This window comes from Macaca thibetana, chromosome 7, assembly GCF_024542745.1.
Source record: "Macaca thibetana thibetana isolate TM-01 chromosome 7, ASM2454274v1, whole genome shotgun sequence".
NCBI classification, from domain to species: Eukaryota; Metazoa; Chordata; class Mammalia; order Primates; family Cercopithecidae; genus Macaca; species Macaca thibetana.
Window position 1 is genome coordinate 107,485,310 of NC_065584.1, and position 24,893 is coordinate 107,510,202.

Below are 24,893 nucleotides of genomic sequence, written 5' to 3' on the forward strand. Positions count from 1 at the left end.
TTCCTCCCCTGTCTCCACACTGACCTGTCCTCTGCTCACTTGCCACAAGTTCAGTCATTTTACATAGAGTGGAGAGACAGCCTTGAAGATCCTCTTCTTGGTCAGAGGAAGTCACCAGAGTGAGTAAGGTAAGAATGGGTGAAGAAAGCAGGCAAGGCCAACTGCTCTTGGCAAAGCTCTAACAGTAACTGGAAGGCAGCAACCACTGAGAAGGTAGGAGAGCAACTTCAGGGGTGAATAGTCCAGGCTCTAGAGAGAGGCGGATAGGGGTTCCAGTCCTGGCTTCTCCACTCATGGTGGGCAAGTTATCCTCCCAGCCTCAGATTTATCCTAGGTGAAATGCGACAATACTCGAACTACTGCCGCTGTGAAGATCAGATAGACACAAAGAGCTTGGTACTCGACAGACACCCAAGGAAATGATGACTGTGGTAGGACTTAGGTGCGGGCATAATGCAGGCTTTAAGATGAATCTCCTGGCCCTTGGCTTATCCTGCTGAGACTAGGACAAGGACAGGGGCAACTATTTCCTCTTACTTCTCTTCACCTCCAGAAGTACACAGGCAACTCACCTCAGTCTCTGGTCCGAGACACTCTCCTCCCAACCCCAAATCCCAGGCCTGGACACTGCATGATCCTGGCACCTGCGGAGCTCTCAGTTCCCCAAGCCTGGCTCAGACAAGGGGGCGCCAGGTACTCAGTTAAGAGCTGCTCCTGAAGATCCTCGTGGTCCCTGACTGCCAAAGGTCCCAGGCCCCTGGGCGGTAAGCGCTCCACAGTCCATGGTCCCTTGTGTGGGGTCTGTGCTGTGCGGAGGAGGCGCAGGCCAGGAGAGGGCCACTGATCTCCGACTTTGGTCCTGCCTGGCCAGGAGTGCCTAAGGCTCTTAGGCACGAGCCAGCGGTTCCGGGCAAACCTCCGTGTGGCTGCTGGGCCTGACTTTGCAGAGCTGGCGCCCGGGTCTGGGCGGGGTGGGTGGAGGCTATGGGAGGTGGGGCCGGGGGTGGGCTTTGAGGGGAGCGACTGCATCCCTACTCCGGCTCCGGCTGAGGCGGGGCGGCCAGGCTGGCTCGCGGCGCAGCGGCCGCCTTTCCCCTGCGCGCCTGCCGGCGGCGGCGGTGGCGGCCTCGGCAATCCCGGCTCTTGGCACAACGCCTGGCGGCCGGCCCAGGGCGAGGAGTGGCTTCCAGGAAGCGGGCGGAGGAGCGTTCCAGCCGAGTCTCGCCGTCGCCGCGGCCCCGCGCGCTCCGAGCGGCCCGGGCCCGGCCCCACATTGGGTCTCTTCGCGCCCCCGGCGCCTCCGGCTCAGGCCGAGGGCGCGGTGCCGGCGCGCAGGCGGACGGGCGCCTGGGCGTGCCGTGCACTTGCCGGGCGGTGCAGGTGGTGGCGCGCGCCCTTCGCCTCTGGGCCGGGTCCAGCGCCGCGCTCTGCGCGCCCGGAGGGGGCGGGAGAGGCGGGGCAGCCCCGGTCCCAGCCCCATTTAACTTCGCGGCGGCGGCGGCGACTGCGGCGCCGCGGGCTGGAGGCCGGCGTCGGGGAAGGTCCTGGTACCGGATTCCGCACGAGGTGTTGACTGGCGGCATCTGCCAGCTTCTCCCCAGCGCGCGCCGAGCCCTAGCGGCCCCGGGGCTGCACGTTCCAGATACTTCTGCGGCGCAAGGTGGGTGTACCGAGCTCGGCGCAGGGCGGCCCCGCAGCGGTCGGGGGAAGGCACTCCCCAGGGGGAGTAAGACTTGGAGCAGTGGCCTCTCTAAGCAAGTTGGGGGACCCCAAGCAGAGTCAGGGCGTGCCACGCGGGCCCCAGGGGGCCTCAGGACTGGGATGCTCCTCACGGCTGGGCACCTCGGGTCGGGCGGGCTCCATGGCGTCCCGGAAGGTTCAGGGAGAGTCTTTCGGGGGCACTTCGCGGGCTGAGGGTCGTTCTTGATTATGGGGGAGCTCCACAGGGTTGGAGTTTTTCAGGATTGGGAGTTTGTAAGCAGAAACCTCGCGCGTCCGAAGGTCCGTCCGACTGGCAACTGGGGAGCGAGCGCCCAGAACGCCGGGGGTTGAGGCGATGCGCAATCGTGGAAAGTGGGCGTGGGGGTGACCAGGACGCGGCGGAGGCGCTGGAGGAGCGACTTTGAGGCAACGGGTAGTCGGAGGAGTGTGCGCTAGGAAGGCTGGTGCGAGCGGGCGAGGGGGGCGCAAAGTCCCAGGGCCTCGCGCTGGCCGCCTCCCTTCAGCCGGGAGTCGCCGCCTCAGGTCGGAAACAGCAGCACATTTGCGGATCGCATTAGGCCAGGCCCTTAATGCTTTCTCCAGATGGAGAGAAGCCACCGACCCGCCCCCGGACACCAGCTCCGCCAAGGCGCCCGCGAGGCGAAGCGAGTCGAGTGTGACCTCGGCTTTTCCAGTCTCGACTCATACTGATTTCCCTGTAAATTGACAGGAAAAGTAAGGGAAAGAGTCCCTGCTTCCCTCCTGATTTCAGCTGACCTCTGCTGGCTCGCCCTAACCTACTTTTAGGAGATTGTGTTAGGCTGGCTTGGGGGCTATGTCCTCCAAACCTCCCTGAACTTAGCTGTCAGGCGTCTCTGTGGTTGTGGGTGCGGGACCTTGAGGGCTCACGTGTCATCTAGCGAGGAAAGCCTTGAACTATCAGAGTCTGCGTTTCATTCCTAAAATGTCACTATCTTGCTGTGTGACCTTAGGCAGGTCCTTTCCCTCTCTGGGCGGCTTTGTTGTTTTAGTCTCATTTTTGCCACAAGCAGCAGAAGCTGGCCTAAACCTTGGCTCTGTGCTGGCTTCCTGAGTCAAATGCCAATAGCCACACCCTGCTGCTGACAGATGGGCTGGGAGGTGGTTGGGGCAGGATTATCTCAGCTTCTGAAGAGCTGGAGGTATGAGTTGCCCACTGGAGACAGGTACAGCCCTCGCCTGACTTTGATGTGGACCTTCTAAAGGGAGCCCAGTTATCCTGCACCCTGCAGTAGGCAGCCCCAACCTGGGCCAACACAAACCTTTCCAAAACAGTATCTGGGCTTCAGGGTCCTTCTGTCTAATGGGTCTCTTAAGTCATGGTTACTGCCATGGGGGCCAGAGCTGGTTGGTAATGAACTCTTTACTCTTTTGTAGGCTACAACTGAGACCCAGAGGAGACCAGACCCCATGGCTTCCTGGACGAGCCCCTGGTGGCTGCTGATAGGGATGGTCTTCATGCACTCTACCCTGCAGGAGGTAAGGTCATAGGGAGGGGAAGGGAAATGGTGGACATCCCTCTGTTTACTCAGAAGCATTATTGTAGACCACCTGAGATGTGGCATGATTAGTGTTAATCCTACACCAGAGAACTAAACTTTCTTTCTTGTCTCCAGCCAATGGTATTTCTGGTTGGCTTAGCTGTAAGGATTATCTAGATCCCTTGGGTCCTCTCTGAATCCTGAGTAGGGCCTTAATGGCACTGTGGATACCGTACACCAGTGATGACCTGGGGCTGTGATGGACCCTGTCATTTCAGACTAGAATGGCTGTCTGCATGTGCCCAGTAGAGGCTGGATTGCTGGAGACCAGGAAACAATTAATGGGCAGAGCCAGGTTCTGGCCCTAGCTAAGCTGCTAAATAAATATTCTGAGTTTACATCTATCATCACATATCCCACTGTTTTATCCCACAGTCCTCTCTTTAGACTTCTGCTGTCTTTTCCAACCAACTTGAGAGGACCCGGCTCATGAATTGCATCCTTATTTGCCTATAGGACAGACTCAAACAAAGGAGCGAGGCTAGCATTGCCTAAGAGACATAGGGAGTAATGGGGACAGTGGCAAAGTGCAGAACACATGCTCCATCTATTAAGAGCAGCCTCTACTCAATTCCATCTGATCATTGCTAAGTGGAGACACAAGCCCAGGATTGCCAGATCTTATTTTTCAAGCCAGCTGGATCACCTAGATTTCTCACAAAATTTCCCAGTTTTTAAAGCATTGAAAGGCACATAAATGTGTTTGCACCCTGGATTCAGCCAAGCAGTTTGCAGCCCCAGATCTAAAGGTAGGGCACATCTTAGTATTGTGTCCCAAGGGCTGCTGCTAGCTCCATACAGTGTCTTATGAATTAGAACAAGGCAATCCCTCCCTGCAGACATAACTTCTCAAATACATGGCTTGGTGGCCTGTGTATCCTCAGGGTCTAGGAAGGGACTTGTCATTAAGGGTTTAAATGTCTGTTAAATAAACATGCATCCATGAATGAAGATACATACCCTGGGATAAATTAATCAAACTTCTCTGCCTCTTGTTTTACTTTCTTGGACTTAGTGCCTCTAAGGCCTCTTTCGACTCCAATGCCCTGTGAATTCTGTGATGCACAAAGAACTGGTCAGCAAGGTACATCTTCTCCCCATTATCCCATTTTATCAATGCTATCCTATAATCATATTAATAGAGATCTTTTGTTAGAACAAAGATTAAGTCTTTTCAGGATGATGTTAGGGTTCCCTGGCCAGCGAGATGACTGTTGAGGTAAAAAGGTGGAGACTTACGTTTCTGTCTCATCAGCAGATCTGAAACAGGCTTTGAGAGCTTCAGAGATTTGTTCCTGGTCAAATGGGGCTGAGGCTTCAAGGCACAGTGTTTCATTTTGCCTTCTTTCACCTTATAAAATTTAAATATGCTTTGAGGCAGTCTGTTGACCTTTGGCCAAGGGCAGTGTTTGCCCAGCTTGAATCACTCACTGACCTCTTTTGGATTTTTCCATATCTTTGTGCCTGTGGCAGTGCTGTTTCCATGTATCAAGACAGTGTGCATAGAAGGTCATAAAAGGAGATTTCAGGCCAGCGATCTTCATCATTCACGCCACCCACTGTTCGGATCCCAGCTCTACCGCTTCATTGCTGTTGTCACGCAACAGTAATGAAGCGGTATAATGAACTAGTGTAATATTAGTATAGACCTCAGAATTGTTTGGAAGAGTTAATCCATTGTGAAGTGGAAAAAACTGGAAAATCAAACCAAACAGTGTCTGGCACGTAGTAAGTGTACAATAAATGGCAGCATTCTACTGTTGCTGCTGCTTGTCAGCATTAGAAGCTTGAAGCAAGCGCAGTGCCTGTATTTTCTGGTGTAGAGCCTGTAGGGGGCACTCAAGAGGTATCAGCTGTGGAGGGCCTGATCTTCCGGGAGTGTGGGTGGGCGTGGCCAGGTCTGTCTCACCACAGGCCCTGAGAGAAGGTTCTAATGAAGGGTGATTGGTCAGCCCTGGGTCCCTGTCCATGGGTTGGACGCTCTGTTTTTTTCGTAGAGTCAGCCTGAGTTTGACTTAAAGCCGCCCCTCTGAAGTATCTTGTGATTTTGGTGTTTAGGTGGGGCTTAAGGTGGTCCCTAGCATCTACGCTTGCTTAGCATGTGCTGCCACCAGGTGGTTGTTAGAAAACTACTAGATGCATGAGGCTGAGCTGTGAGGAGCAAAGGATGCGCCAACTAATTAATGACAAATAGAGTTTCTTTTCTTTTTTTTTCTTTTATTTTTTTGAGACATGGTTTCACGCTGTTGATCAGGCTAGAATGCAGTAGCATGATCTCGGCTCACTGCAACCTCTGCCTCCTGGGTTCAAGCAATTCTCATGCCTCAGCCTCTGAGTAGCTGGGACTACAGGCGCCCACTACCATATCCAGCTAATTTTTGTATTATTAGTAGAGATGAAGTTTTGCCATGTTGGTCAGGCTGGTCTCGAACTCCTGACCTCAAGTGATCCGCCCACCTCAGCCTCCCAAAGTGCTGGGATTACAGATGTGAGCCACTGCGCCCGGCCACAAATATATTTTCTTTATTGAATCAGCAAAAATGTAAACTTTTATATTCACTGCCCACAAATAAGTGTGATAGATTGTAGAGCAAGGTATGAGGCTGGCAGTTCCTTGTTTTTGTAACTCGTTCTTGACCATTCCTGGAGGAGATCACTGTTCCCCTCATCCAGGCAGCTGGAGCGGCCTCCCTTCTTCCTGTCTCACAGGCCCTGGAAGCTTCCTGTTGCTCCAGGCTTCTCCTTACGGACCTGATTTTCCCAGAGAAGACAGCAGCTGCTGTTCCTACTCTCTCTTCCAGCCTGGAGTATTTGAAAGCTTTTCAAACTTTATCCAGCCTGGAGTATTTGAGAGCTTTCCAAACCTTATCCTGAACACCTTGAAGATGAGTCCTGTGTTGACTGTGCCCTGAATTACAACTTGCCCCCTCCCTTTTTTTTTCTCTTGCCCGGGAGAAGAATAAACAACCTTATCTGTTCACTAATTTAATTGTCATAGGACGGCTTCCTAGCTCTCTGGCCAAGTGCCTTTAGAAACTGTTTTAACATTGGTCATGTGGCTTGCGATTATCTCTTTAAACAACCATGTCAAGATGGCTTCATGTATATCTGAATGGCCTTCCACCATGTTTTCCCCTGGGGAGGTGCTGTACTGTTTAGATTCTCTGGCAAATTCTGTCCTCTCCCATTTCCTGTGACTCTGGATGGAATAGCCTTTTCAGAAGAATGACTCGATCTTTGACCGTCTCCACTGCCAAGTTCATAGATATCTACTGGAACAGATCCCTCGAGGTCACAGTTTTGAAAGACAGGAGACATTTGGATAAAGTCCTGGAAGGTCTTATAAGTCTGTGGTGACCTCCTCTGGAGGGAGGATTTTGAAAATTTCAAAACACAACTTGTAAAATAAGCAATATCTGAGTTGGCTCTGATCCTGTCCCCTGGGTCTTGTTGGTGCATAAGTATAAGATAGAATTATTTAACTGGTTTTTTTTTTTTTTCTGATCCTGAGGCTGGAGGCTAGTGTAGAAGGCGGATCTTGCAGAGGGCTTTGAGGTAGGGTGGGAATGGAAGGCCAGGTGGCCTCGGGTAGATGTCCTTTGAACTCCTGTTGCCTTCATCATAATGTTTGGTGGAGCTGCCAGGCTAAGAGTGTGGATGTCCTTGGGATGTGTGGCAGGTTGCCTAATGCCCCCCAGACATGTCCATGTCCTAATCCCTGGAACTCATAAATGTTCCCTTATATGGCAAAAAGGACTTGGCAGATGTGATTAAGAATATTGAATTGGGGAGACTATCCTGTATTACGTAATCACAACAGTCCTTATAAGAGAGCCACAGGAGGGTAAGAGGCAGAGGAAGTAGAAGATACTACCATGGAAGCCAGAGGCTGGGAGAATGTTGCCAGGAGCTAATGCATGCCAGCAACCTCTAGAAGTTGGAAGAGATAAGGAATGGATTTTCTGCTCAAGTCTTCAGATGTAGCTGTCTATAGTGACACCTTGATTTTAGTCTTGTAAAAACGCATTTCAGATTTCTGACCTTTAGAACTGTAAAAGAATAAACTTGTGTTGTTTTAAGACCTAAAATTGTGGTAATTTGTTACAGCATCAAGAGGAAACTAATACAGGATGTCAAGGGTGGCCTTTGAATCTTGCCCTGCTTGCTGCCGCCAACACAGGCATCCCTTCTCCACCTCCAGTAACCCAGGTGCAATCATAGGTGCTGAGAGAGGCTGACAAAGTCACAGAATTGACATGAGGACAAAAAAAGTGCCATTTGAGTGTTGGTGGCTTAGCCCAGGCCTCTTATTCACCTTCTACAACAATCTCACACTCCATAGCAATTTCACCATCCCAGTTCCCCCAATTGACCCTGCTATTGCTATCACCCTTGATCATGTCAATCACGGGCAGTGAGGATGGAATCCTAAGGAAGACAGTCCTGGGTCAGGGTTCAGGGAACTTCCTCTGTGGGTAAATCAACTCAAGGTAGCCCTGACTCTGACATGGCACATAATTCCTTTTAGATCAGCCTAGATTTGGCTGGGTTTGGCCCCTCGAGAAGTCATAACCTTGTGTCTGAGTGTTGCTCCATGTTGAGTGATCTGGGAGAGTTGGGGCCTCTGAAAGACAGATTTATTGAGAAGTCTCATTTCAGTAAGGTATAAATATGGAGCCAATCACTGGTCCAGTCATGCCTTGTGAAATCGCCTTTTCCCATCCCTTAATGGAGTCTTAGGAAGATTCAATTTTGATTATTAAAAGTTCAGTTCATTTAAAGTTTTGATTCTCAACTTGATTTAAATCTCGTCTCCCTTTCCTGTAGTTTGGGCTTGACACATGGCTTCAGGTACCCAAAGTTGCACAGGGCTCTTTTCCTCCTACCATGGAATGGTAAGGGTGTGGTGGGGACTGGTTCTGAGTTGCTTCTTCCTTTTATTTCTTCTGGATCCAGCTTTCCAAGGGTAGGAAACAAGGAGAGGGGAAGAGAACAAGGGCAATCAGCTCTTTACTTAACTGAATGCCTCTCTCTGGTAGTTGTCACTGCCACTCCAGCTCTCTCTCAACCCTCTGCCCTCTGGGTAGCAGATGTGAGTTCTTTGGAGGGCTCCACAGAACACTTCCTGCAGCAGGCAGTCCATCTTCAGCTTGCCAATTGCTACCGGGGTCTTCTCACCTAGCAGGCAGCGTTATTGGATGAAGTGTTGGCTGGAGAGCTCAAACCCAGCTCCCTTTGGTGTAGTCTAGCTGACCCATAGGAAATACTGCATCTTACTGTGCCAGACAGTGGGAAGATGGAATGCTTCAATGCTGCCTCCTCTCTGTGTCCTGCCAACTCCCTTCAGTTCTCCTTTCCTTGCTCTGATAGACCTAGGGAGAGATCAGCAGGCCCACGGTCTAAGCAGATGTCCATCTGCGGAGTGGACGGACATTCTCTTCTTGCAGCCGCCCCCAGTGTCTATGAGTGTTTCTCGTTTTCTTCATTTTCATTTCTAATGGCTGTGTTCCACTGTACTTATGGATATGCCATAATGGCATAAGTGGCATTATGTGTTATTTAAACCCATTATTTCTTTATTGAACATTTGGATTGCTTCCTGGATGGTTTGTTCACTCGTGTTTACCATCAGACACCTGAAATAAACGTCTTATGCTCACATCTTTGCTCACTTGTTTGAGTATTTCTTTAGAATAATCCTTTCTTATTGTACTGTGCTTTGCTACACACTTGATACACATTGTGGCCTTCCTCCTTTCTCCCTGTTTCAGTTCTGCATAGAGCTTTTCCAGCACTCCAGGTTTAATGTCATAAATGTACTTCCCATGACCTTGTCCCTCAAGTAATTTTGGATCAATGCTCCAGTCTGTGTTGACACTGGTGATGGAGTCTGAGCAGGAAGATATTGGGTCATCCTGAATGCAGACTGAATTTCATTACAACGTTGCCCCAAAGCCTGAAAATCTGCAAGACAGAGTCATTGGCTAGATCCAGTGAGAATCCTGTGGGAGAATGAATGGGAGCTCTCTCCTTGTGTGTTGCCTGCGATCCCTGCACTCCTTTTTCGCCTTCTACCTCTGACCTTTCCATCTTACTCTCTTTCTTTGGCTCCTCTCTAGCTTTTAAAAAATGCTTTTCAATTCCAGAGCTCTGCCTTTGCCCTCCCCTCTCTCCCTCCACATGCTCTCCCAGGCAGCCTCCATCTCTCCAGAGGCTCCTGCCTGGGGGTTATCACGTGGAGACCCAGGTCTCATGATGATGCAGTCTCTCAAATGTAAACTTTTGAGGTTTTCTTCAAATAGCGTTATAGATACCTTGGTAAGTGGGATTGAGAGAGAGAGGGAGGAATCAAAATTCCTTCAGGTTCCAAACAAGTGTTAGGGACAGATGAAGGTGGAAATTCACCCTGATCTTGGGAAATAATTGGTTATATTTGAAGGAGTAGTTTGGGGGACTACATGGAGTCTCACCTTTGGGGGAAGGTGAGGCACTGAATAAACTACTCTTTGAGAGAGAAACAGGGTCATTAGAGAGGTTTTCCTTAGCAGAGTGTATTCAGTATATTCATACCCTAAAAAGAAAGCAGCCAGGAGAAAGGGAGAGATTGAAGATAGAAGAGGAAAAAACCAATTACATGTAATTGTTTCATAACAGAAAAAATGTAGGCAGTGTTCCTCCATTGCATTACTAATGGATCTTAAAGCACCAAAACTAACATCTTATGGAAACCACATTTCAGGGTTTATGATTGCGATTGCTTTCAGTTTATTTTTACAAAGATGCTAATTTCCATAAATAGCATGGAAGCATAAAGCAGTTTCCTCTCCAAGTATTTCATGCAATTACTTTCTGGAATTTGTCAGCACTGAACAGCTCCGGCCAACGTATGCTATAAATTATTGTGGTCAAATACTCAGAAATGCTTTTATTCTCCAAGCCTTCATTTACAAATAAAACGACATTTTATTTTGAAAATAATTTAAAAACAAAGAGTAACTATTTTACTAATAAAATAATATTTACAGTTTTAAGGGGCTTTAAATTCTCTTTACTCTTTTGAAATTACCTTTGTGATTTTTTAATTTAAAAACAGCACATATTCATTATAAAAATATAGAAAACACAGGAAGGGACAATGATGAAAATAAGCATCACCTTTAATTCTACGAATTGTTAGGATTTTGTTGTATAGATTTCCGATATTCTTCTTAGAATATTAACAAATATGTATATTTTAAACAGTGGCTATACTCTATTTTGATAACTATTTAAAAAATTTAACATTATAAGGAATATTTTTTACATATCATTAAATATTTTCCTATAGTAATATTAAATGTATTCCTGCTGTTACATCATTTGGATTTATTAACTAGTTCTTCACACTGAGCATCGAAATGTATTCAAATAAGTGTTTGTTAAGACATATAATTTTTGGGTCAAGAAGTTTGTGAAATATTAAGACCTTTAATATATACTACAAATTGTCTTTTAGAAAATTCCATTAATGTCTATGCTTACCTTGCAATAGTTGGCACTATAAGATTAAGGAAATTTTATTAGTTAGAGGTTATTAAAAATACTTGGGGCCATTTGTTATTACTGCTTTTTTGTATATTGTCTCCTTAAGGCATTAGAAATGGAATAGCAGGGCTGGGCACAATGGCCACACCTTGTTATGCCCAGACCGTTTATTCCCCGAAGAAGACCACCAGAGTCCAGAGTCAAAGCTAAGCAGCAAGGATCTTTATTACAGGTTCGAACCTGGAACTCTCCCTCGCTCGTGAAACGAGACGGGCAGGAGAGCTCCCCCACTGAGCTCCGAGCAGTGTTATATAGTCTAAGAAAAGTGGGCATAGAGTTATTATACAAATCAGATATATGATTGGCTAGTGTTTGAACAAGGCGATTTGGCTAACTATGATTGGTTCCCGCCATTTCTGATATTTTGGTTCAAACTTTGAGGCGGGAGAGCAGGTTTATGGCAGCAAGAGTTTATCTTACTTAAACACGTCTTGTGACCTTGCCTCAGAACTTACAAAATCTCTGGTATGTGCAAAACAAAATCTCTGGTACGTGCAGAAAACCAGGTACTCACAGAATTTACGAAATCTCTGGTATGTGCAAAGATTAGAGAGCAGAACAAGGGTGTAGCGGGTGGGGGGCGGGTACACATCTATCTTTGTGTCCTTTCATTTCCCCCTTCTCATAAGTAACTGGATGTCCAATCTTGGATTTCCAGAGTCTTATAATATAGCCTCACTTTCTGGGTGCAGGAGAGGCTGGTGATGGCTATGGAGGACCATTAGTTGGATGGTATCAAACCTTTCTCTGACAAATTGTAAAATTTTATTTACCACACAGGGGCCTATAGTGAATAGAAGTAGTAAAGACATTAGGGGGCCTAAAAGGGGTGCCAGAAGGGAAAACATTGAAGAGCTCCACCAATTGTTAGCGGCTGTAGTGAATTGTTGCTTTTTCATTTCTAAGCTTAGTTCGTGTAGGCGTTGGACTCTTTCCTCAACTAACCCTGACTCATTTATATAGAAACAGCATTCTTCTTTGAGGAACATACAGGTACCTCCTTTCTCAGCCGTGAGTAAGTCTAAGGCTCTGCGGTTTTGAAGGGTGACCTGTGCTAGGGAGGTGAGCTGCCGCTGAAGGGAGGCTAGGGAATAGGCGGAGTCTTCCATAGCAACAGAGAACTGTTGTAACAGCTTGTCGTTTTTTATCATGGAGTGTTGTAGGGCCCCTCCTGCTAACCCTGCTGCGACGACAGAGGTGGTTAAGGATATTCCGGCAATTAGTGGTAGAAAAACTGCTCGTCTATGTCGCGCAGTTTCAGTTGGGGCAGTCCCTGCCCAGCCTATGAACTCTGCCGGGGTCAGCAGGGTCAGTTGGGGAACTAGTGTAACAGGGATGCACAACTGTCCGTCAGAGATGCTTTTGGACAGAGTTTTTAACAGAGTCATATTACACCAGAAGAACACACCAGGGGGAGCACGTATGGGGCTATTAGGGTATGTAGCCGTCTGGTTGCAGAGGCTGCTACTAAATGCTGAATAACAGTAGGGGTATTTCTCTTGGTATGGGTCACGGTACAGGGCTACATCAGGTATTGCAACTGTTGATGAATTAGAATCTGGCATATAGTTTGTGGGTGGGGAGGAAAGGGGAACAGCGGTTAATGGTGGTCTTCCTAAGGTTGCACACATAAAGCAAGAGGACAGGTCGCCTAAACCGGTGAGGTTGGCGAATGCTAGCCCTTCTTGTAATAGGGTTAGCCAGGAGAAGGGCTGCAAGTCTTGTGATAGCTTGGTTTCCTGTCTGTGGATTTGTGTATGGATTAAGGGTCGAATCTGGACTAGACTCCGCCACAAGTACAGGTGGCTACTAGGCCAGCTACTACTGGCATCGTAGTAGACTGCCCCATGTTGGGGCGATGTCCACCAGGAGTGCCCTGGATCTGTTATTATCCAAGTGAATATGTTGGGTAGTCCCTGTCGGGTAGTGAGTCCTGAGGAGGTTAGACTTTCTCGGGTATTCGTCCCATACCCCGGCTGAGTGCATTTTACAATAGTGGTATGGGCAACCTGCATTCTGGTGCCACCAATAATTCTTACAATTATATTCAGTCTGATCATATTCAAAACAAATCATAGGTATCCCCGGTTGGGCAATTTGGAAATTAGTGAAATTGAGGTAAATTGGAGTATTGCACCCGGAGAGGGGGCAGTCTGCACTAGCTAGCAGTTTACCCGCTTGGGGGGTTTCCCCGGGGTGAGTTTTGTTCTCATAGAGCCAGAACCTCCAGACATAGGGATTAGACGGCGCAGCAGTTAGGAGAGTCAGATGTATAAGGCATAAAAGCATAGGCAAGCTAGACATGGTTACGGCTATGTGGGTGACGGCGCAGGGTTAGCTTTAAGGGATTGTTCTTAGCTTTGTCTATAGTCCATGTAACCGGTGCTCCAGACGGCTCGAGAAGGTCGGATGTTGGGTCCACTGGTTTGACGTGTGTGTAGTGGATCCATGAAGCGATGCCTTCTACTTTGAGAGCAGTGGGAGTAGTCAGGAGTACTTGCAGTGGTCCTTTCCACCTGGGTTGAAGAGTTTCTTGCCGGTGGCGCTTGACTAGGACCCAGTCTCCCGGCTGGAACGGATGAGGCGTCGACGGAGGTCCTGCCTCGTACAGTTCTCGTAGTCTGGGCCAAATTTCCTGGTGAATTTTCTGTAAGGCTTGTAAGGAGAACAGGAGCTCAGAGACATTTTCAGTTTCAGGTTTGAGTAAGTCATCTTTTAGACTGGGGACCAGGGGTGGGGGTCTGCCATACATGATTTCATATGGTGTGAGGCCCAGTCTGTAAGGGGTATTTCGGGCCCGGAACAGAGCGTAGGGGAGAAGTACTACCCAATTAGCGCTAGTCTCCATGGTCAATTTAGTTAAGGTCTCCTTCAGAGTCCGATTCATCCTTTCTACCTGTCCTGAGCTTTGGGGCCTATAAGCACAATGTAATTTCCAATTTGCCCCAAGAATGGAAGCCAAATCCTGACTTACCTTAGCAACGAAGGCTGGTCCATTGTCTGACCCTATTTGGACGGGAAAGCCATACCTGGGGAGGATTTCTTCCAAAATTTTCTTTGCTACAACCTGAGCAGTTTCTCTCTTAGTTGGGAACGCTTCTGTCCATCCTGAAAAACTATCTACAAAGACAAGTAAGTACTGATACCCATATTTTCCAGGCTTTATTTCAGTAAAGTCTATTTCCCAATAGATACCAGGCCTAGTTCCTCTACACCTAATTCCTGCGGGGGTCTGGGTTTGGGGGCAAGCGTTGTTTAGTTGGCAGGCTTTGCAATTTGTTGTGACATCGCTGGCCAGTTCAGCTATGCGCCTGATTCTAAACTTGGCGTGCCTGATTAAGTCCATCATTCGCCGGGCACCCAGGTGGGTTGTCCGGTGGATGTGTTCCAACACCTGCCGTCCTAATTTTTCTGGTAGGATGGTTTGGTCATTTATATCAGTCCACCACCCATTTTTAACCTGTTTTAGGGGAAGCGTGTTCATCCATTCGCGATCCTGTTCGATATAGTCGGGAAAACATGGCAAATTTCGCGGGCCAGGATCGGGGAGCTGGAGCGCGAGGAGCTGACTGGGAGCTTTTGCTAGGCTCCTTGCGGTTTGGTCGGCTAAGAAGTTGCCTCGAGCAATTGGCGTAGTTGGTTTCTGATGCCCAGGGCAATGTACGATAGCCAATTTCTTTGGTTTCCACAAAGCAGTTAATAGAGCTAGGATCTCTTGCTTGTTTTTTATTTCTTTGCCTTCGGCTGTTAATAGTCCCCTTTCTCTGTAGATGGCCCCATGTATGTGCGCAGTAGCGAAAGCATAGTGGCTATCCGTGTATACTGTTAGTTTTTTCTCTGCCCCTAGGGTGAGGGCCTGTGTGAGGGCTATCAGTTCGGCTCTTTGGGCCGATGTCCCTGGAGGCAAGGGTTCCGCCCAGATTACCTCAGTCTCTGACGTTACAGCCGCTCCTGCATACCGCTGGCCTTGGTGGACGTAGCTGCTGCCATCAGTGAACCAGGTGAGTTCTGTCTCGGGGAGCGGACGATCTTGCAGGTCCTCCCGCACCCCATGCACCTGAGCCAGTATCTCAGTGCACTCATGGAACGGGGCGTCCAAGTCTGGATTTGGCAGCAGTGAAGCAGGGTTTAAAGAGGTTGGGGGCAGAAAAGTTATTCTGAGGGGGTTTAACAGCAGTCCTTGATAGTGGGTGAGCCGGGCGTTACTCATCCATCGGTCCGGCAGCTGCCGGAGGATGCCTTCAATGGCATGCGGGGTTATAACGCGCAACTCTTGCCCCATGATAAGTTTATCAGCGTCTCGGACCATTAGGGTGGTTGCCGCGATTATCCGCAGGCAGGGTGGCCAGCCAGCAGCCACTGAATCTAATTTTTTTGACAAATAGGCAACTGGCCTCTGCCAGGGGCCTAGGTACTGTGTTAACACGGCTTTTGCAACACCCTTACTTTCATCTACGTATAAGTGGAAGGGCTTGGAGACATCAGGGAGCCCCAGCGCGGGGGCTGATAACAAGGCAGTTTTGATTTGTTGAAAGGCCAGCTCAGCCTCTTCCGTCCAATTGAAGGGCTGCCGTTCCTTTGTTGCCTGGTATAGGGGCTTGGCTAACTCAGCAAATCCGGGTATCCATAACCTACAGAACCCTGCCGACCCCAGGAATTCTCTCACTTGCCGTGTCGACTGGGGTCTAGGGATGCGTAGGACTGTTTCCTTTCGGGCTTTGGTTAGCCAGCGTTGCCCCCCTTTTAATAGGTACCCCAGATAAGTTACCTCCGACTTGCAGATCTGAGCCTTTGTTGCTGAGGCTCGGTAGCCTAGCTCCCCCAGAGTCTTCAAGAGGTCCTCAGTCCCTTGAACACAAGTTTCCGGGGATCTGGCTGCTATTAAGAGATCATCAACATATTGCAAAAGAGTTATTTCAGGGTGTTGCCGCCGGTACTCACCCAGATCTTCATGAAGGGCTTCATCGAACAGGGTTGGCGAGTTCTTGAACCCTTGTGGCAGCCTGGTCCATGTTAGCTGACCGTTGATGCCCCTCTCAGGATCCGTCCATTGAAATGCAAAGAGTCCTTGACTTTTGGGAGCCAGAGGAAGGCTGAAGAAAGCATCTTTTAGATCAAGAACGGTATACCACTGTTTTTCAGGATGTAAAGCACTCAGAAGGGTGTATGGATTGGGCACAGTGGGATGTATGTCCATGACCCTTTTATTAACTTCTCTTAAATCCTGTACTGGCCTGTAGTCCGTACTGTTGGGTTTACGAACAGGTAACAGTGGAGTATTCCAGGATGAGTGGCAAGCCCGTAGGACTCCCTGGTCTAGGAGTCGGCGGATATGGGGCGTAATTCCTTCTCTTGCCTCCAGGGGCATAGGATATTGCCGAACCCGAACCGGGTCCGTCCCTGGCTTAACTTCCACAAATATGGCAGGTCGATGTTTAGCTAGCCCTAAGCCCCCAGTTTCTGCCCACGCTTCAGGGAAACGCTGGAGCCAAGAGTCAATTTCCTGATCGGGGGGCTTTTGCTCTTGATGGAGTCTGTACTCATCTTCTAAGGTGACAGTCAGGATAGATATTGGCCTGTTTTGGGAATCAGTTATCTTGGGCCCTTCTGGCTCAAAGTGGATTTGGGCCCCCATTTTTGTCAGCAAGTCCCTCCCTAGTAGAGGGCAGGGGCTCTCTGGGATGACTAGGAAGGAATGGGAGACTTTTCCTGTTCCTAAGTCTACAGTCCTCTGGGTTGTCCAGGGGTATACTGTCTGAAAGCTTCCATTAATCTCTCTAAATACACAGCGGGGCTTTCTGTCTTACCTTGTAACACAGAATATACTTTAGCCAAATTGGTGGGCTTGCGAGCTGCAGCCCGGAGACCCGCCATTAGAGTCTGGCAATAAATGAGCAGTCGTCCCCTACCTTCTGCCGTGTTGTAGTCCCATCTGGGCCGGGTCAAAGGAAAAGCCGCGTTAATGAGGTCAGGATTTGCAGTTGGCTGGCCGTCATCTCCTGGAACCAGCTTTCTGGCCTCAACTTGGATTCTTTCCCGCTCCTCCGTTGTGAACAGGATTTGGAGGAGCTGTTGACAGTCATCCCAGGTTGGCTGGTGAGTAAACATGACACTGTCTAACAACGAGGTTAGATCTTTGGGATTATCGGAGAACCGAGCATTTTGGGACTTCCAATTGTATAAATCACTAGTGGAAAAAGGCCAATACATGAGACGGGAGAGCCCGGTATCATCGAGCGAATCCTATTTCTCTGAGAGGCAGGGCTACGGTGGAGTCAGGGAGTCGGGAAGCTTGGTCCCGCAGTACGCGGCCTCGCGATCGGCCGGCCGGCCCCCCCGGGTTACTTTCACTCTCGGCTGCTTCCGCTTCTCGGTTTCCCTCTACGGAAGCACCACCCTGGGGGACTGGGTCCTGCGGGATAAGGTGCGGATATGGTGGGGGAAGTGTGGGTTCTAACGTTAGGGGGTCCTGGCTGTCTGGCAGCACAGGGGCCGAGGGAGCAGAGGGAGTCCTTTGTCTTGTAGGTCGCATTACTAGGACCTTGCAAGGCTCAAGGATGAATGGAGTTATCCAGGGCGGTAGGTCTTCCACAAGATTTTGCCACACTAGAATATAAGGAATTTGATCAGGATGTCCTGACTGCCCTGGCAGGAAAATCTTAGTTTTTACCTTAGTAATAATAGAGAGACAGAAAGTTCCTTCGGAGGGCCACCCTACGCCGAAAGAGGGCCACTCCGAACGGCAGAAAGTAACTAGCTTTCCCTTCTTTAGTTCTACGCTTAAGTTATGCCCCCGAGCCTTCACATCCTTAAAATTGGTAACAAGGAGTGAGAGCGGCGTGCTCTGGTTGTTGCCCATCTTTGGACTGCTCCTACAAAGAGAAGGAGGGACGAAAATGAGTGTGAAGCAGAGGGGAGTATCCGACAGGTCCGGTCCTGGAAGGGGAAGAAAAGGTTTTATGTTTCGTTTTGGACTTAACACTTAACACTTAGCAATAACGGACAGACAGTGAGAAACGATGAGCCTTCGCGAGCGCGTGTCGGACTTCCGACCTGAGTCAGACGGGGCAACCAAGGATGGAGGCCCCCAGATGGGCACTGGGGGACGTCTCCCACCAGTCCCGAGTGGCTGTCCTTTAGCGCGTCCGCCAAGACCATGCCACTTATAAAACAGACCAATACAGATTACAGATTACGGATTTCGCGAAATTTCAGGGAGACAGACAGAGACAAAGACAGAGACAGTGACAAAGCCGGCTTACCTACAGATTAAGATCCATTGACTTGGGGGTCTGGTGGGCTTGGGGGAAATCCCGGACGAGCCCCCATTTGTTATGCCCAGACCGTTTATTCCCCGAAGAAGACCACCAGAGTCCAGAGTCAAAGCTAAGCAGCAAGGATCTTTATTACAGGTTCGAACCTGGAACTCTCCCTCGCTCGTGAAACGAGACGGGCAGGAGAGCTCCCCCACTGAGCTCCGAGCAGTGTTATATAGTCTAAGAAAAGTGGGCATAGAGTTATTATACAAATCAGATATATGATTGGCTAGTGTTTGAACAAGGCGATTTGGCTAACTATGATTGGTTCCCGCCGTTTCTGATATTTTGGTTCAAACTTTGAGGCGGGAGAGCAGGTTTATGGCAGCAAGAGTTTATCTTACTTAAACACGTCTTGTGACCTTGCCTCAGAACTTACAAAATCTCTGGTATGTGCAAAACAAAATCTCTGGTACGTGCAGAAAACCAGGTACTCACAGAACTTACGAAATCTCTGGTATGTGCAAAGATTAGAGAGCAGAACAAGGGTGTAGCGGGTGGGGGGCGGGTACACATCTATCTTTGTGTCCTTTCAACCTGTAGTCCCAGCACTTTAGGAGGCTGAGGTGGAAGGATTGCTTGACCCCAGGAGTTCAAGGCCAGTCTGCATAGTATAGGGAGACCCCCATCCCTACAACAGATAAAGATAAATTATCTGGGCGTGGTGGTGTGTGTGCCTGTGGTGCCAGCTACTTTTTTTTTTTTTTTTTTTTTTTTAGACGGAGTCTCGCTCTGTAGCCCAGGCTGGAGTGCAGTGGCCGGATCTCAGCTCACTGCAAGCTCCGCCTCCCGGGTTCACGCCATTCTCCTGCCTCAGCCTCCCGAGTAGCTGGGACTACAGGCGCTGCCACCTCGCCCGGCTATTTTTTGTATTTCTTAGTAGAGACGGGGTTTCACCGTGTTAGCCAGGATGGTCTCGATCTCCTGACCTCGTGATCCGCCCATCTCGGCCTCCCAAAGTGCTGGGATTACAGGCTTGAGCCACTGCGCCCGGCCGTTACCAGCTACTTGAAAGGTTGAAGCAAGAGGATCACTTGAATTTGGGAGGTTGAAGCTGCAGTGAGCTCTGATTGTGCTATTGCACTCCAGCCTGGGTGACAGAGCAAGACTCTGTCTCAAAAAAAAAAAAAAAGAAATAGAAAAATAAATTTTCGTCTTCATATGTATGCCCATTTCTCCATGAGAATCTTATTAATTTGTAAGTACTCCTTATATACAAAGTGTTAATTTTTTATCTTATGTTGCAAATAATTTTCCCATTTTGTCATTTACATTTTATTTTTGTTTATGTTTTGGATATACTGCCATTAAAAATTTTTAAGTAGTCTACTCTAGGAGTCTCTTAATTTTTTAACTCTCTACTTTTGTCATGCTTAGAAGTAACTTCATGTTGGGAGAAAATATATGGATATCTATATTATCACCTAGTCTTATATTTCGTTTTAAATATTTAAATATTTATTTTAGAATATATTAGTCAGTTAATCTTTCAGTCTTTTCCTGTGCTGATTCATACTTTTAAAGTTATTGTACCTTTGTAATGTGTTGGTATCCACTAAGGCAAGACCTCCCTTCATTATTATAGTTTTGACTAGTCCAGGTCTTTAAATTTTTGGTCACATTCCAAGAACAAAAAGTTCTGTTGTTTTAAATGGCATATGGCATAATGGAGGAGTAACAAAAGTTTCTTCTCTCAAAACTTTGAAAAACAAACAGCAACAAAAAGAACAGTTTATCTCTAATGAAGCAAGGAAATGGTGCCAGCTTCCAAACACAAATTATGAAGGTTTTTTTTTTTTTTTTGAGTACTGTGGTCTGGATGTGGGGGAAAGAAGATCCTGAAGATTGGCATGTGTTTCCTTGGATTCTGAGCAGGACAGAGATTTCTGTAAGGATGTCCTATGTAATAAACTTTTGTAAGAACAGTGAAATTGGTGGCCCTGAGTGGGACTTGAAAGAAGCAGGTATTGTCCCCAAAAAGGCCCAGTTTGACACCAAAAATGACAAGGTACATAGAATTGACAGGGAACCCTTATTGACCAAAAATTTTATTGTCCATGTGTACAACACAGCCTCCTACAGAGGGAGATTGGTGGAGGTGAAATGGGATGAAGAGGTCAGTGGGGTGGAAGAGCAACCCTTTCCATAACAAAGAGCCTATAGGTTAGGGTCTCTCTTGAGATCCCTGATGACTTTTGAATGCTGAAAATGAAGAGAAGATGGGACTCTAAAGAAAAGAAAATAACATATTTAGTGATAGGATTCACCAAACACCAAAGCATAATGGAAGTTAGGGACTACTCTATTCATTCTCTGTCTCATACACCATGTCCTCTTTATGCTGTTCTTCAGCAAACAGCTGACGCCACTAGAAACAACAAAGATAAGTGCCATGGAATAAGCAATTGGGAACATGCTAGACAAAACATGCACCCAACAAGATGAAATATAAAAAACAAAAATATACAAATGATGATAGAAAAATGATGACAAAGGAGACCCAACATATGCATAGTTAATATTTTTGAAAAAGAGAACAGAAAATATTCAACAATCCAAGGAAAACTTTTCTCACTCTTTTTCTTCAGGTCTTTGTAAATATTGATTCTGTTTTTTTGGCATTGAGTATTACTGAAGAGAAGTCCGTGGTCAATTTGATATTTTCTCTGTTTTTTTCTCACTTTGTCTGACACTATACCTACATGATTTCTTCCTTATTCTGAAGTGTCATATCAGGACATGATATAAACAATTTTTATACAATTTTTTTTTATCTGTGTGTGCGTATGTTTGTGTTTCAGGAACTTTAAAAATGGGGTCATCGAATATGTAATGTTTTCATTTTTATTTTTGCTATTCTTTTCCTAAGCTCACTTTTTCTGTTGTCTTGAAATGTTTCCTTTAAACTCATATTTCTACCTGAGCTTTTAAGAAGGGAGACCGAGTTGTTCATAATGTGTTTTTGACTTTTTTTGAGTAATTTATTTAGTAATACATGTTCTTTGACTACATTTTCGTTCTGTTTCTTGCTATTTTTAAAAATTTGTGTGCATCGATCCTGTGAACATTCTGTTCTGATGGGTATTCTCTTCTTAATGGGGCTCTGCTCTATGTGTTTCCCATCCTCCTTGGACCAAGAGACTAACCAGAGCATATTTTCTTTCTTGGTAATGATAGAGATACAGAAAACCCAAATGCACATGAGTCTTTTAAGCTTCTGCTTATGTTATTTCTGCTAACATCCCACTGACCAAAGCAACTCACACAGCTGAAGCCATAGTCAGGGAATAGGGAAGCATTCTTACCTACTACGAGGCCAGAGGGCAGAGCAAATTATACAGGCTTGTCTGAAGTTATTAGGGCAGGGGAGTGTGCTCCTCCCATGGAGATTTTCTATATCTGTGTGTGTTGGAGGAATGAGTTTTTTTTTTTTTTTTTTTTTAGATGGAATAGCACTCTGTCGCCCAGGCTGGAGTGCAGTGGCACGATCTTGGCTCACTGCACCTCCGCCTCCTGGGTTCAAGCGATTCTCCTGCTTTAGCCACTCCAGTAGCTGGGATTACAGGTGTGCGCTACCACGCACAGCTAATTTTTGTATTTTTAGTAGAGACAGGGTTTCACCATATTGGCCAGGCTGGTCTTGAACTCCTCGCCTTGTGATCCACCCGCCTTGGCCTCCCAAAGTGCTGATACTACAGGTGTGAGCCACTGCACCTGGCCAGGAGTGAGTATTTTTGAAAAATAATCTAATCTACTGTTGTGGCAGGCTTTTCTTTAAGGCAGCCTAGTTCCAGGGAGCATGCTTTAATCACTACACTCTCACAACCCTCATAAATGAAATTATGACTTTGGGAGGAGTTGACACAAATCAGGTCTCCATGATCTGCCACAGCCTTACTTCATGAAATAGATGTTTATATAACATAGGGGCTGAGCATGGTGGCTCACGCTTGTAATCCCAGCACTTTGGGAGGCCAAGGCAGGCAGATCACCTGAGGTTAGGAGTTTGAGACCAGCCTGGGCAACATGGTGAAATCCTGTCTCTACTAAAAATACAAAAATTAGCCAAGCTTGGTGGTGCACGCCTGTAGTCCCAGTTACTCGGGAGGCTGAGGCAGGAGAATTATTTGAACCTGGGAGGTGGAGGTTGCAGAGAGCTGAGATCACACCACTGCACTCCAGCCTGGGTGACAGTGCGATATTCTGTCTCCAAAAAAAAAAAAAAGAAAAAAAAAAAAAAAAAGAAAGATGTTCATAATTTATAGGAAGAGGCCTTGATTCTTTATTTACTATCTCACTCATAATCCTAACTCTAACTCTAGACTGAAGTCTATAGCAGTAGAAATCCAGAAAATAATTCCTCTTAATCCCCTAGGTCAGTGGTATTATTTAAATTTTTTGACTGTGACTCACGGGAAGAAATGCATTTTATATTATGACCACACACACACACACACACATACACACACGCACACACGTATGTTTTTCATATTACTGAAACAAAAGTTTCGGGAAACAATACTTATCTTATTTGTTTTTCTTTTCCATTCTATTTCATTTCATTCTATTCCAGTTGATTCTGTGAAAAAATGGCTAAGACCTAATCAATTCATTTTATAACCCACTAATGGAATGTACTCACAGTGTGAAGAAATACTGCTCTGGTTAATAGACCCCATTCTCTGTCTACCTGTGTGTGTATTGAGGTTGGTGTCTGGTAACTGAGACACTCAGCATAACTGTCTGATTCTGGTCAACTGATGTCTATATTAACTTTGCTCTCCTGGGATGGTGTCTCCTGGGCTAAACCAACTATTGCCAATGGTGTGCAGATAAAACTGTAATTTACAGCATGCTTAGTTATCAGCGTTCTTCAGAGCTATCTAGATGTTCATATTCTTTCACTCCTTTGACCTAGTAACATGAGGAATTATATTAATAGGTTTCTGAATATTGAGTCATCCTTGTGTTCCTGGCATTAACTGTACTTGGCCATGGTATATTGGTTTTTTAATATTCAGCTAGATTTGGTTTGCAAATATTTTATTGAAAATTACTACATCTGTATTCATAAGAGATGTTGGTTTGTACTATATTTTTCAGGTTTTTATATCAAGATTTTTACTAACCTCATAAAATGCATTGGGTACTTTTCATAATTTTTCCTTTTCTGGGTCTGTTTAAATTGCACAGAAATAACCTGTTCCTTGAAGGTTGGAAAGAACTTGCCAATAAAATAAAGAGGACACAGAAGTTTTTGGGGGCAGTACTACTTTGACATCCTCTTTACTTTTTATACAATTGTTGGAGTGTTCGGGATTTCTCCAGATTCTTTAATCCGTTTTGATCAATATAAAATACAAGAAGATAATTTGTATTTTCCTGGAAACCTTCTGGACAGCAAAGGCAAATATTTTATACTTTTTCAAAAAAATTTCAAGTTATTTTGCAATGACATTCTGATTTATTCTCTCTTCAGAGAATGTGGGTTTTATTTCGTTTCATTTTTTGAAATGTTGTAAGGTGCTCAATTTTATGTGTGTCCCAAAGATATTTGATAGTTGGACATTTTGTGAATTTTCACAGCTATTTGACAATAAATTATATTCTCTACATTGAAGAATATTGTTCTGATGTCCCCGACTCTTCTTTACTAGTTATCTCCCTCCGCTTTTCCACTCCCACACTAATTCCCATTTAGTTCTAGTGGGGAGCAATCTAACTCTTTTGTTTTCTTGTCTCCTATTGATCTGTGTCCTCAGGAGCTCTGTCAACAAATGCTTGCCTAGCTGTTTTCGTATGCAAAGATACTTCTCTCCTTAGGAGGAATAATGGGCCTAGCTGTTGGGTAAGATTAAATTCTGCTTTCCCATTTGCTGATTTTGCCTCTGGGTGGCTTTTTAGTTTTTACAATATTATCAATAAAGGGATATTTAACACCTTTGTGCAACAAGCATTTCTCTTTATTACTAAGTTGTACCATTAGTAGCCTGGGAGAGTGTCTTGCCGACCTATGCTCACTCGCATTTGAGGTCACTAATAAAATGTTAACTGCATAGAAGCCTGGGCATTTTAAACCCTGTCACCCTTAAATCCAAATAGAAGTGGCCACCCTGGGAATCAGAGTAGAGAATTCTGAGGGTTGGTATGGCTCATTTAGGAGTACATTTTAAGATATATTATAAAATGGATACTCTGTGAGTCTATAGTTTGTGAAAAGAGTGACCGATATATGTTAGAATGCAAAAATAAGGTGTCAGTGATGCAGGGGTGTAAATCATAAGCAAAGCTTGCTGGTACTCCAGGGGGTCTGGAAGATAGAACTCAAAGTATGTTTGGAAGGGAGAAAGCACTATTGGCATCTTTTGCTAAGGTGAAGGCAGGGCCTGTGAAGAGGCTCTTCCTGCCTGGTTTGGGTATTCTCTGTGAAGCTGAGGGATAACTGCCCATTTGCTGGGTGTGCAGATTGTAGATCATAGTGGAAAGAAGCCAGCCTGAATGTGAGGGACATGCCTGCCCTTCTGGAGGAAAGTTGCCCATTTGTTGGCAGTCATTTGTAGTCATTATTCCTTCCAGTTGAAAGAGAAGAGAAAAGAGGTGTGGGATGGGCAGATGAAACAAGTCCAGCGCCCTTTACTGTTCAACCCAAATTCCTTTCAGAGCAAACACTTCACATGTAGAATGCAGAGCTTCCTTTCCATGGAACAGGGAT

General features: G+C 46.5%; 1 protein-coding gene across 6 annotated transcripts in view; it reads left to right on the forward strand.

The window, feature by feature from the left end:
* Positions 1 to 1,471: 1,471 nt before the first annotated feature.
* The window catches only part of ADAMTSL3 (ADAMTS like 3), a 414,992-nt gene continuing 391,570 nt past the window's right edge, over positions 1,472 to 24,893 (forward strand). For 4 of the 6 annotated variants that reach the window (XM_050796108.1, XM_050796107.1, XM_050796110.1 and 1 more), the window contains exons 1-2: positions 1,494 to 1,660; positions 3,118 to 3,219. In XM_050796108.1, coding sequence (XP_050652065.1) covers positions 3,151 to 3,219 — 69 coding nt within the window. In that variant the 5' untranslated portion in view covers positions 1,494 to 1,660; positions 3,118 to 3,150. Of the gene's footprint in view, positions 1,661 to 3,117; positions 3,220 to 24,893 lie in introns of all 6 variants that reach the window. The other 2 variants (XM_050796105.1, XM_050796106.1) reach the window with 1 other exon arrangement.